This window comes from Grampus griseus, assembly GCF_964374135.1.
Source record: "Grampus griseus genome assembly, chromosome: 14".
NCBI classification, from domain to species: domain Eukaryota; kingdom Metazoa; phylum Chordata; class Mammalia; order Artiodactyla; family Delphinidae; genus Grampus; species Grampus griseus.
Genome location: NC_139008.1, coordinates 36,094,963 through 36,109,074, shown reverse-complemented (window position 1 = coordinate 36,109,074; position 14,112 = coordinate 36,094,963). Strand labels below are relative to the sequence as shown.

Below are 14,112 nucleotides of genomic sequence, written 5' to 3'. Positions count from 1 at the left end.
GCTTCAAAGCTAACAGAGATGGCCCCAAACATCCATCCGTCCGTCTGTCCATCCATCCATCCATCCAAATGTCCTCCTTTGCTGAGCACTCAATATATGGCAGAAGTTTTATGTCATACCATTTATTCTTATTCTTAAGATCTCCTTTCTTTCCAACTTCCCAAAGCTTTATAGTCATGTCATAAACAGCAGCTTATAAAACTGATACTATAACATATGCTCTCTGATACATTAAAAAACACTATCACAAAGCCTTTCTTTAAAATTCAATTACCTTATGTGTAATAACAATATTCTCACATTACCATCAGTGCAACTATAACATAAACAACTCAAATACTTAACAGAGTAACTTAATTAAACCGAAATGTGTTAAAAAAAACCCCAAAACTTGATAATTACACATTCCATACTATTAATTTTTCTAATAAGGATATTCAGATCTCAAACTCATTAATGCTCATTAGACACAATTACACACACCAAGCACCTCGTTATTATAAATGAAAATCAGTTCCCAAGGTACACTTTATGACAAGCATGTAGCTGAAATAAGTCATGTATAATACCTTATAAAAGTGTTTTTTCCCTAATAGCTAATACTCCACAAAACTTTAAACACATGACACTGTACTCTTGAAACTGACATGCTAAATTTTCTAAAAGAACTATGATGTAAAAAGGAAAGTGATAATGGTAGGATGACTTATTTTTCTATCACCTTGTGGTATAAGAAAGAACAGACACAGACTACGTTGATACACATATTGATCAATTGTGGAGGGAGAGGAATTTAAAGAAACAAGGTGTACGTGGCCTTCCGTTTCTGGGTGAAGCTGCATTAGCGACCACTTCTTCCTGCTATTATCCATTCGCGTCCACACTTCCCCAAATGCCATCCTTTTAGCCAAAATTCCACATCCTAGGACAAATGCCATTCCCAAGCTCAAGGCCACTTATGGGGCAGCCAGCATGTCTCGTGGAAGCTGCTGACAAGGTCAATGCATTTTTTGTTTGTGTTACATTTATGTCCTAAATGTAAACATTACTATATTTTTTATTTTAAAAGAAAACACATCTATCCGAAGACAAGCAAGCATTTGGTAATTGACATTTCTAACAATTTAGAGACAAAGGAAAACAAAATACAAACAAAAAGCGTCTCTAACATACACGCATGGCCCAATTTGAGTCCAAATGCTGCTATGAGATAACACAAATTATCTCATAAGGGTAAGGGAACACAGGCATTTCCTATGGGGGTGACAGCTGATGGAAAGGGGTAAAAGCGCTAGATGCTCTAGCTCTCCGTGAACATCCTGCTGGTGTCTTGGGCAGCAGTTAAGTCTTCCCTGAATTCCCCCAGTGTCTCCTGGGCCTCTGCTTCTCTTTGGGCATCTGAGCTTCCTGCACTCTCTCGCTCACTCATTCACTCAACTTGCTGCACAGACTGCGTACAGACTGGATGTTGGGGACTCTGCGAGGCTCCGGGATATGCACTCACAGAGCAGAGGGTCTGATGGGAGAGCAACAAATTTATCTGATAATACTGACAAATGTAAGGCCGCAGCTCTGGACCCCATATCAGATTCAATGGTGCTCATCTCCTCTTCCCTGCACGTTCCCTAAAGGGTGGACCAGTGTGCGACGCATCTGGATTCCTCCCATGTTGTGGCGCCCAGCACAGGGAAACGAGGTGCAGGTGAGCTGCGGCAGTATAACAGGTGCCCTCCCAGCACTGAGGGCTTTAGGGCCGAACAAAAATGAAAGGAGTGCTAAAACAGCAAGGCTTCATTTATCTGGTATCATTGAGAATACAGCCTGCTGTACTGATGTTTGCCCCCCCCCTTTTTTTTTTGGCCGTGCTGCAAGGCTTGTGCAATATCAGTTCCCTGACCGGGGGTGATCGAACCTGGGCCCCCACAGTGAAAGTGCAGACTCCTAACCACTGGACCACCAGGGAATTCCCATTTACCTCTTTAAATGTCAAAACCTCTTGTTCTTTTTACGATTTTTACATCATTTTCTTTCTTAGAGCTCAATGCTATGTTTCATACACAATCAATCCTTAGAATATCACATCACACAATGTCTCAATACATCTCAATACAGTGTGGGTTCCTCTCCCTTGAGTATCAGTCGGCATTCCTGCTACATCAAAACACCCCCAACCCCTCCAATGACCCACCGTTCCCCTTCTGTTGCAGCTATACCAAGAGCCCACGACTTAGGAAATAAAAGGCCAAGTTTCATAGTTGGCTCTGCCCAGGACTCACCCACCACTTTTCAAGGCAGTCCTTCCCCAGTGAGCACAAAGCCTCACGGAGAGGGTCCATGTACGCTATACACTGCTGCTTTGCAACATTCAATTCACCAGAAGTTCCAGTCCCCCCAGTCATTCTCAATAAAACTGTGCTCAATTTGTAAATCCAATGAAAATGGACACACTGAACTCCAAAGCTTTGTGAGGTTGGTGGGGGACATGCCACGGAGCAGGCAAAGCATCTACTACCTGGTCATCACTTAGATTTCCACTGAAAAAGCCAAGCTGAAATTTACTCAGACCTGCAGACGTCTCTGCAGAGCTGCTCCCACAGCACAGGGCTTCACATGCACTGTGCACCAGGACCCCCCTTCCTCTCCAGCATCTTCATGTGTACAGCACAGGGCACAATGACAAAGGGGAACACCTGAGCCCCAGGGCCAGGCCTCCCATCACAGCCACCAACAAGCAAGAATGCACGCCCTGCAGCAGGTTTTCCTCAGAAGCCAAAGACTCAGAAGTGGCAACCCTGTGTCTCCCAGAAGAGCAAGGACAAAGCTATTCCGATGAAGTCTATCACCAGCGAAGGTTTGGTACTTAAATCAGGGCAAACAAGCCCAATGCTCTGTCCCTACAGCCAGAGGCTACCGTGCCCGCTTCTGCTCCCCGCCCCTACCCGAGTGAGGGCTGTCAGAGGTGGCTGAGGGTCTCTGGGGAGCCCTCAGGTGGAACAGGCGGCCATCCCACAAGTGCTCGCTGACCACCAGGCAGGCGTCATGAGGGCACGTTTTAAGGAAGACTCAACACCCTGAAGGAATGCATTTCACACAGAGGGGTCTAAAGTTGGAACACACAGCAGGGCCAGATAGTGAGCATCAAGCCAGTAGAGGTATTCAAGTCACAGGTCTGGGGACTGCCGACTGAGACCCTGTGGAGGCTCACGTCGAGGTGCAGCCCAGGGCCCAGGCAGCCCTGGGCAGTGAGTGGGCTGGTGTGGCTCTGGGGCTGACCCTGGGGCACCCATTCTGACAGTCCTTCTGGTCTGAGTTGGGAAACCCATGGTTTCCCCCAGAGAACAACTCACACCTTCTCAAAAGTTCCAGAACAGACACTCTGCCCTTCAACGCATTCAGAGCAGCATGTCCCGATCACCTGGGAATTTGTTAAAATGTAGTCTAGTAACACAGAAGGTCTGGGATGAGGTCCAATTTTCTGCATTTCTAACACACAACCTGGGGGTGCCCGTGCAGTTGGTCTGAGGACCACATGCTGAGTACCAATAACCCCACTGATGAGGCAACATGAATTCAAATAGAGAATTCGGTCATGTGTTCCCACAGCCCCTGTCCCCGTTGCCACCCTGTACAGTACTGGAATTTACTGGGAGTCAGATGCCAGGACTGACATTAGGTATATACCTTGCAAAGTCCTAATTATTCAATAAAATCTGATTATCTCTATAAGGGATGGATAACTCAAGATCAGTGATTGCAGAATCTCTTGAAAACAACTCAAGGAAAAATTAAACAAAATCTCAACACAGGCCAAAGAGGTCTGAGTTTCCTTTCAATGACCACTGTGTAGGCTCCACAGGTGATTCTGGCAGGTTCTCTCAATAGAGACATCAGTGAGAGAAGTTAGATAAGTAGGATGTGTGCACCAGGTAGGGTGAGCATCTGTGGGAAAACCTGCCTGGAAAGCACAGCCTTGGTGGACACAGGTGTGTCTCAGTCCCCAGGGGTCCTTACCACCCACTACAAACCTTACTATAGCATAGGAACCTCTGAATCCAGTCGGATCTGTGCCCTTGCAGGCATATCAGCTGTGCTATCTAGAATGCTCTTCCATTGTTATTTTATTGAAATTGGGCTTTGCCCAGCCCCACCCTCCAGCACACTCTGATCCTCCCTGCCAGGACTGCTTATAATACTGACTTGCCTCTACCTCACTCCTCTGACTGATGCCATCGTCACATCATTTTCAATGTACAGCTGACCCTTAAACAATATGGGTTTGAAGAGCATAGGTCCACGTACACACAGATGTTCTTCAACAGCAAATATGACACCCACACACTGTCATCTGCAGATGCAGAACCAAAGACACGGAGGAACCAAACTGCCAATGCAGTGGGAAGGCCGTGGTTTGACTGACTGATTTATGCTGCGCTGGGTATTACCTGTGACGCGTGGGATCTTTTAGTTGCGGCATGCGGACTTCTTAGTCTTGGCATGTGAACTCTTAGTCGCTGCATGCATGTGGGATCTACTTCCCTGACCAGGAATCAAACCCAGGCCCCCTTCACTGAGAGCGCAGAGTCTTACCCACTGGACCACCAGGGAAGTCCCGGGCTGTGGATATCTGACTGTGCAGAGGTTTGGTGCCCCTAACCCCTGAGCTGTTCAAGGGTCAACTGGATATATTCTAACAGTGGAGCTGACTCTCAGCTGCTAGAGGGTCAGATCCACAGTTCCTCTCTATTGCCTAAACCCCATTTCACACATGATAAGCACAACTTGCTTCAGGAGAGGAGGAACAGCAACAAACATTTACAGAAAAGATATTGCTGCAACTTTCTCACTCAGCCTATCAAAGTCCTTTGTACTCACAAAACTATAGTGCTAGAGCCAAAGGAATAGACTCAGAGCAGAAACGTAATTTGAGAAGCATGTAAAAAACCAAAAACAAACAAAAAAAAGAAAGCACTTTCATTTCTTTCATGAAAATTTGCCAAAACCTTGCACAAAGTTAGTCTACACCTTCTCTGTGACTTTATATTATAAAATCACTCTGGTAACACCTTACATTATGACTAGGAGAAACACTGTGGTTTACCACTTCTGAGAGCACGCACTGGATCAATTGTCACAACAGTCAGGCAGTTATAAGGAGTCTAAAAAAAAAAAAACCCACATTCATTTTTCTTTTTTTTTTAAAACAAAAACCACACAAAGTGTTTCTTAAAAAGAGAAATCTTTACAATTGTCATGGCAATACATATTAAAAACCAGAAGAGCTCAGAAAATCCACAGCCCCAAATTGAAAGTTAAGAACAATGTCTTAATTCATTACTCACGGAATTAATACTGTACAACCACAAACTCGACAAATGAATATTCTGGCACTTAAAACGCCTACTGGGCTTCCCTGGTGGCGCAGTGGTTGAGAGTCTGCCTGCCAATGCAGGGGACACGGGTTTGAGCCCTGGTCTGGGAGGATCCCACATGCTGTGGAGCAACTGGGCCTGTGAGCCACAACTACTGAGCCTGCGCTCCGCAACGAGAGGCCGCAACAGTGAGAGGCCCACGCACCGCGATGAAGAGTGGCCCCCGCTCGTCGCAACTGGAGAAAGCTCTCGCACAGAAACGAAGACCCAACACAGCCAAAAATAATAAATTAATTAAAAAAAACAAAACAAAACACGCCTATTACTGAAATACATCCTAAAACACAAGAAACTAACCATCACAACATACTAGTTAAAAAAAGTGTTTTACACTAACTTGAAGGAAAACCAGACTGCATTCCACTAGAACTACTGTCCCAAATAGCTGGTTCTAGAAGACCCAGACTCCTAGATCTTTACTTTATATAAGAGATGTCCTGGAAAATTGTGTATTAATTCAATTTTTGGTTAATCAAAGTATAATTTAACTGATTTAGGAAAGTGACTTTTAAAGGAAGCTTAGTATGACCCCTTCTGCAGGGAGGGAGGGAGGATGACAGGCCTGTGGCCCTGGACCATCTCTCCTGTGCCGTGGACACCCAGCCACGTGGGGCAGGCTCATGAGGGACCCTTTTGGAAGGAAGGAGCTGGGCTTGTTGAGAGGAAAGCATGTGGCCTGCACAGTGCTCTGAGGAACAGTGTGCTTGTCCATCTTTCCTTGTGCCACATGGAAACAACCAGAAAGAAAAGCAGCACATGTTCTGCAGGCAGCAGTGGGGTCTGAGGCAGGTGATCAAGAAGAATGAGTAATGAACACATAACGACAAACAGGGGAGGCTGGCAAGACAGCACAGATGAGGTGGAGGAAGATGAAGACGACGGTGCTGGAGTCACGGGGAGCAGCTCCAGCCCAACGGGTGACACAAGATTCAAGGGCACGGCCTATCTGCCCAAACTGAGGGACACACCCAAAGACCACAGTTTCACCTTGGAAATGACAGGAAGGGACTTAAAATTCGGGAGAGATGCTCATCCTTTCCCTGCTCTGATGCCTACAGGGAGCCCCTGGGAGCCACACACAGCCCTCCTAAGCAGGGCGCTGCTTAGCCGATCAGCTAAAGGCTACAAAGATCGACTGGAAAGATGACAAAACGATGGGAATGATCAGGATGCAGCCAGTCCTGGTGCAGAGACTCTCGATTTGTGCTGAATAAACTGTTAGTTATGCAACTAGATCTGGGAACTGCATCTCCAAGGAGGAAAACCTCCTAAACATCTACACGTGGGATTTTACCCTGACCCCCTGACTCTTCTAGAAAACGGAGTCCTCAAAACTTACTTTAGAGTAATTCCAAAAGAAGTGTCCAGTCTACTCCACCCCTCACCCCGAAGTCGCCGCCATTATAGTGACATGACACTCAAATCCTCAGATACTGAGTATCTGTCAAGAAACATGAAGAGTCATCATGTTGGCTCTTGGCTCTCTAAACAAAGTGACGCCCCTCTTTTGCACTAACTGCTCTGCTGTGACCAACTCTAGTGCTGGAGGTGGAGGGTGGGGGGGATTCCAAAGCGACCATGTCACTGAGCACATGGAGGACCTGCCTACTCGCTAAGCTGAGCTTCACCCTCAGGTCTCCACCTTGGTACCTCTGCTCCCACTATACTTTGCGGTTAGTAGTTTCTGCCCTGCTTCCTACCTACTCCTCTGTATTCTCTTTAGAAATAGCTTATCATCTCATCGCCAAGCTTCTCTACCCCCAATGCTCACTTACTTTGTTGGTTTCGCTTGTCACTGGCATTTTTCAAAGGGAGGCAAACAGGACAGTCATGTCGTGTGCAGTTCTTCCAATGAGAGATGATTTGTCGTGAAGATGCACAATGGGCAACTATGACCAGAAAAACAACGAGATGTTATTTTTCTATCCAAATTGTCACGCTTTCAATTACACCTAAATTATAATGCCAGCTTCCATAAAAAAATGGTAACAAGTGTAACCACAGCACAGTGCAGGCAGTCCTCAACTTACAAACAGGCTATTTTCCAAAAAGTTTGTAAGTCAACTACTGAGAGTTCCAAACAAAAACTTCCCATAGAAGCAATGTTATGAATGATGGTGAATAAGGTTCAGCCCACAAATCAAAAACAAAACAAAAACTACTCGCCCTGAAATACTGCACAACTGGAATGAAAGGCAGAACAAATAATAATTCTGCGATGTCACTATTTACAATAAAAATTTTACATTATGTTTAAGGATGAAACCATCTAAATACTATAGCTGAAGAAATATAGACAGAAGCAAATGAGAGGTCTGTGGAGACTCTGAAGGGGACGCTGGGCAGTTCTCAAAGTACTTGAGAGGGCAGCTGTGCCTGGTCCCTCTTTCTTTATTTTTGCTTCCATGTGAAGGTGCTGTCACTTCTTTCTAAAGGTCTAGCATGACCCTCCTCTGCTTTTCCATCAGGATCAGGGTTACACCTGGGACTCACAAATGTCACAAGGGAAAGAGGGAGATCAGGGACAGACTCTCCCCAAGGTTTAGGAGCACAAGTTTGAAGAGAAGGAAAGAGAATAAAGAGTAAAGGGAAGTAGAGTTGTTAGTAAGAAGCAGTCTCTTCGGGAGAACTGGGGTGTCTGCTATAGAAGAGCAGGCAGCGGGGGCGGGGCACGTGACTCGCCTGAGTCCTCCTCCTGGAGGGGAAGGAAGGAGAGGCAGGGATGATACGGTGCATAGTTCCCCACGTCACAGACAGTCACCCAGGACAACTTCACCAGTATCCCAATGAGTCTCAAGACGAAAAGGTGGAGGAGCAAGGCAGTGGGCCCCTGGCAGTGTGGGCACACAAAACGACTGCAAGACAGATGCTCTAGGTTCTGGGAAGGGCGTGTGCATGCGTGTATGTGTGTGAGCTACACTGTCCAAAAGAAAACCGTGATCTAAACAGTTATGACAAAGACAGTGTCAAGAAGGGACAAAGGTCTTCCATGACACAGGAAGGCAGAAAAGAACAAATGCAGGGCACAGCCCCAGCCAGCAGAAGTTCACAGAATATCATAAAAGCAAATCGCCTTTCTCCTCAGCAGGTAAGTGTCCAGAGGCATCTGACTGGTCGGCGTGTGGGGACGTTGGTGGTGGGAACCTTATTAACAAGAGAGGTGCCTGAGAATAATAGGCAAATTTCATCCTAAACTCTGCCCCCAGGACTTCAGAAAATGGCACTTACCTTGACAGGCTTTCCCAGCCTGACAATGTGTCATGTGATTCAAAACATTTTTCATGGTTCGACAATGTGGGAGAGAGCAGGCCCGAACCTCTCCATTTGCTTGTTCTCGCCTCTGACATTTATGAGCGTGAAGCAGTAGAACCAGCTGCTGCTGTATCAGTTTGCGTTTTTCAGGATCTGCAGTAGGGCCCGTTGCAATTGCCTGTGTGGGTCCAATTCCCACTGATGTTTGCATCTGAGACTAAAATAAAACAAATAAAAATATTTTAATAAGCTTTCAGAGTTCCAATTCACGTTCATTAATTATTTTTCAAACTAATGTTAAAGCTGATGGATAGTATCAGCCACAGAGAGAAGGCAGCTGGTGAGGTTCTCTTTAGCTCATTGGCAACTTTAAGGAAGATCCAGAGGCACAGAAATAAACCAACTCAGAAGCAAGGCTGGTTAAAGTTCACTTTTGTATGATCATCTGAGAGCAAGAAAGCGATGCTTATTCTAAACTGTAGTAACAAAAACCCAATTCACTCTACAATACACACAAGTGCACGAAAAGCTGTTACTATATTAGGTTCAACCATATGAAACTGTTGTTTCTCTAGGCCCAAATGACCAAACATTGGCAATTTCATATGATTCAACCTAATTAAAAAGATTGTCAAGGCCTGACCAATCACAACCCACTGCGAATATCTGATGGAGCATAAGAATCAGAGCCACCCTTTGGATTTCATAATCTTGTGACCAGAGGGACAATACTTGCAGCATTCCTAAAAGAATAAGACAGGAATTCCCGGGTGGCACAGTGGTTGAGAATCTGCCTGCTAATGCAGGGCACACAGGTTCGATCCCTGGTCCGGGAAGATTCCATGTGCCATGGAGCAACTAAGCCTGTACGCCACAACTACTGAGCCTGCACTCTACAGCCTGCAAGCCACAACTACTGAGCCTGTATGCCACAACTACTGAAGCCCCTGCACCCTAGAGCCTGTGCGCTGCAACTACTGAGCCCATGTGCCGCAACTACTGAAGCCCGAGCACCTAGAGCCCGTGCTCCACAACAAAAGAAGCCACCACAATGAGAAGCCTGCACACCGCAATGAAGAGTAGCCCCCACTCGCCACAACTAGAGAAAGCCCATGCGCAGCAATGAAGACCCAACGCAGCCAAAAAATAAATAAATAAAATAAAAAGTTTTTTTTTAAAAAAGAATAAGACAGCACTTATCTTGAATACAACCACCCAGTACAACTGTTAATGCTTATCAAATGCTTTGCCTTCCATTAAAATTTCTACGCAGACATCTGACAATATTTTTTCTAAAAGTATTAGATGATCTGCTAAAGTTTCAAAAATAGAGTTTAGCTGCTCTCAGCCTTTCAAAGTAATAGGCCAGACCAACCATATCTCTTAACTGCAAAGAAAATGGAAAAGGTGACCTGTGGAGACCACCTTCTTACTCTTTACTAACTACCAACATTCTTCACACAAATTTACTAAAGAAACTTGTGAAATCAGAGAAATGTAATGTTCCTAATATGCAACAATATAATCCATAGTTCAGGGATTTCTATCTTCTGCTCTGACATTCACACTCCTCGCCTGATTTCACAACACTCAGTGCCTCCCATGAAGCACACCACCACTCTGATTTTCCAAATTAAGAATCAAAACTATACACCTGCAATTAGGGGAAAACCAAGTATAAAATTATTTCTTAATGAACCAAAGCTCATTTTTAAAAAGTTACAGGGTTTTGTGCTTTGGTTTTATCGTGATGAGAACTCAGAAAATAAGTGTGTAGAAAAACCGCCTGGCTTTGCTCAGGAGCACAACCCCTGGAAGCCTAACCAGGATCCAAAGCAAAAACAAAGTTCAAGCTGAGAGGTCGAGCTTCCTGACTGGTAGAGAAAACAGCCTCTTTTCCTTATGTCTGTTTTTTCCCTGATTATATAAACAATATATGCACCCGGTAGAAAATGTGGAAAGCAAAAGAACTAAGGAAATAATTAACATGTGAAATCCTGACAGCCAGGAGTCCACTGCTGAAGCACAGACAGGTTTTTCTTCTTCCAGTCTTTTTTCCTATGCACATGTGTATGCATGAACCATCTGGCTTCGTATTTACTCCAGGTTCTGTCCCATACCATTAAGTTGTAGTATGATGTGTAGTGAACATGTGACTATACACTTGTTTATACAATCTCCCATGACTGGGCATAAACTGTACCCTCTCCTTTTTTTCTGGTACTTTAAAATAAAGCTCCAATAGCCTGTGACTATGCCCCCAGCAGCATTCAGTATCAATGTTAAATGTTTCAGAACTGATCAACTTATTCCCATGGACTAGAAAGTCCAAGCGGAAATCAATAGGAATAGAAGAATATGAGAAATATAAGATGATCCTTGTTTAGGTCTCTTCTGCATTTATAAAAATTTCAAACGTATGGAAAAATAGAGAGGAAAGGATACCATTATGACATCTAACAAAAGAAGGATTTTTTTAAAAAATAAATTTATATATTTATTTGTTTTTATTTTTGGCTGTGTTGGGTCTTCATTGCTGCGCCTGGGCTTTCTCTAGTTGCAGCGAGCAGGGTCTACTCTTCATTGTGGTGCGCGGGCTCCTCATTGCTGTGGCTTCTCTAGTTGCGGAGCATGGGCTCTAGGCGCGTGGGCTTCAGTAGTTGTGGCACTCAGGCTCAGCAGTTGTGGTTTGCGGGCTCTAGAGCACAGGCTCAGTAGTTGTGGCACATGGGCTTAGTTGCTCTGTGTCACGTAGCATCTTCCCGGACCAGGGCTCGAACCCATGTCCCCTGCATTGGCAGGCGGATTCTTAACCACTGTGCCAGCAGGGAAGCCCAAAATGAAGGATTCTTTAATATCTGTTAATATCTAGTCCCTATATAAATTTCTCTACTTGCCCCCAAAATGTCTTTTAGAGCTGGTCTGCACAAATCAAGACCCAATTCAGACCCAAACCCTACATCTGGTTATTGTCTTTAAAGTTCTTCATCTCCTGCCCCCTCCCCCATTTTCTCATGGCACTGACTTGAAGAATCCAGCCAGTTGTCCTCCTCCCATTTCTTAAAATACAGAAATGCTACATACAAAAAAATATGTATCATACAAAAATCTGGTAAAAATCTCAACCTTATGATTAAATTATGAAAGACTTTTTAGGGGCTTCCCTGGTGGTGCAGTGGTTGAGAGTCCGCCTGCCGATGCAGGGGACACGGGTTCGTGCCCCGGTCCGGGAAGATCCCACATGCTGCGGAGCAGCTAGGCCCGTGAGCCATGGGCGCTGAGCCTGTGCGTCCAGAGCCTGTACTCCGCAACGGGAGAGGCCACAACAGTGAGAATCTCGCGTAGCACAAAAAAAAAAAAAAAAAAGACTTTTTAAAGTTATTAAAGATTAACACATTGCTTCTCATCTGGGATGTTCTTAATATAGCATATTTTGAGCTATACGTGACAGTATATTGAAACCTCAACATGTAGAAATAGCATGGCTGGAAACTATACAGCACATTCAAACCTTGGTCTTTACTTTGTCTATCTGTAGATGCTTAATAAGCTCTACACACTGCTTACATGTGTCTCAAAAAACATAATGGATGGTGAAGATGAGTCTGCAGCAAAATGGAAGAGAAGACATGTCTCGTGTCCCTGTGTTTGGCCTTCCCCATATAACTCCACGTACTTGCTCAAGGCTATTCCAGTTTGCAAAGTGCTTACAAACTTAGGGTGCATTTAAGTTCCTCCTCTCTCAGACTGGTGTTCAACAAGACAGAAGAGGTGTATGAACTCCTGCAGAAATCTGTCAGAAGCAGCCTTCAGACTCTACCAACTTCCCTGCTCAGTCCCCACTGTCCAGGCGGGCATGGAGAATGGAAAAAAAGCGCTTAGACAAGAACCTCCCTTTAAACATATAGAACAAAACCTGCATATTCCCCCCAAAGTAATTTATAATTTTATGCAAATTTATTTTTGCAATAGCCAAGAAAATTTTGAAAAACAGTAAGAATGAAGGAGAAATCTATCCTGCCAGATACCAAAACTATAAAGCTATAGATTTCTTTACATAAGTCTAGAAAAAGATACATGTACATATAAAATTAGTGTATTATACAGGTGGTATTTTAAACTGGACAGCTGTGGCGGCAATCTTTGATCCTTGTATCATCTTAAAATATAAAATAAATTCCAGGTGAATTAAAGTGAATAAAGTAGATTAAAATGGATAAAAATACTAGGAAAAAATACTTTTAGCAGGACAATAAGAAAAACTTAACATAAAGAAAAACAGCAAAATTTAAAAAGTGAAAAACAGGGAAAATGGTTGTTTTTCGGAAGTGGAAACAGTGAGTCAAAAGATAGGGCCATTATTAAAGCTCCTTATATATGTTGCTAAATTGTTTTCCAGAAAGGTTGTGGCACTTTTTATTATATAAAGAACTCGGGGGGGGGGGGAAGATACTACTCCATTAAAAAGTTGGGCAAAAAAAAAATGTACAGATACCTCACAAAACAAATAAACAACAAACATAAAAAACGTTCTACACCTCGGAGCCAAGACAACTAAATGGAGAGAAGAATAGTCTTTCCAACCAACAGGGATAAAAAGGATAGGACAACTGGATATCCACATGCTAAAGAATGAAGGTGGACCCCTTCTTCACATCATACTCAAAAATTAACTCAAAATGGGGCTTCCCTGGTGGCGCAGTGGTTGACAGTCCGCCTGCCAATGCAGGGGACACAGGTTTGTGCCCCGGTCCGGGGAGATCCCACATGCCGTGGAGCGGCTAGGCCCGTGAGCCATGGCCGCTGGGCCTGTGCGTCCGGAGCCTGTGCTCCGCAACGGGAGAGGCTACAACAGTAAGAGGCCTGCGTACCACCAAAAAAAAAAAAAAAAAAAAAACTCAAAATGAATCAAAGGCCTAAATATGAGAGCTAAAACCATAAAACTTTTAGAAAAAAAATCATAGGAGTAAACCTTCATGACCTTGGATTAGGTAATGGATTCTTAGATATGTCACCAAAAGCACAAACCACATCAATGAGAAAAATAAATTGGACCTCATTAAAATAAAAAGCTGTTATGCTTTGAAAGATACCATCAAGAAAGTGAAAGACAACCCAGAGAATGGGAGAAAACATCTGCAAATCATAGATGTGATAAGGCACTTGTATTAAAAAAACACTTACAACTAATGATTAAAAAATAAAAAGAACCTAATTTTTTTAAATGGACAAAGGATATGAACAGACATTTTCCCAAAGAAGATATACAAATGGTCAATAAGCACATGAAAAGACGCTCAGCACTATTAGCCATCATCAGAACCACACTGAGGTACCATTTTACACCCACTAGGTAGCTACAATTAAAAAAACGAGACAGTAACAAATGTTGGTGAGCATGTGGAAAAACTGGACTCTCACACACTCTACT

At 44.0% G+C, this 14,112-nt stretch overlaps 1 protein-coding gene across 3 annotated transcripts in view; it reads right to left on the bottom strand.

Annotated features, from left to right (window-relative positions):
- Positions 1-14,112, bottom strand: part of CREBBP (CREB binding lysine acetyltransferase) — a 131,351-nt gene that overhangs the window by 45,607 nt on the left and 71,632 nt on the right. For all 3 annotated transcript variants that reach the window (XM_082670090.1, XM_082670091.1, XM_082670092.1), the window contains 2 exons: positions 8,658-8,898; positions 7,205-7,318 (listed from right to left, as the gene is read on the bottom strand). In XM_082670090.1, coding sequence (XP_082526216.1) covers positions 7,205-7,318; positions 8,658-8,898 — 355 coding nt within the window. The remainder of the gene's footprint in view (positions 1-7,204; positions 7,319-8,657; positions 8,899-14,112) is intronic.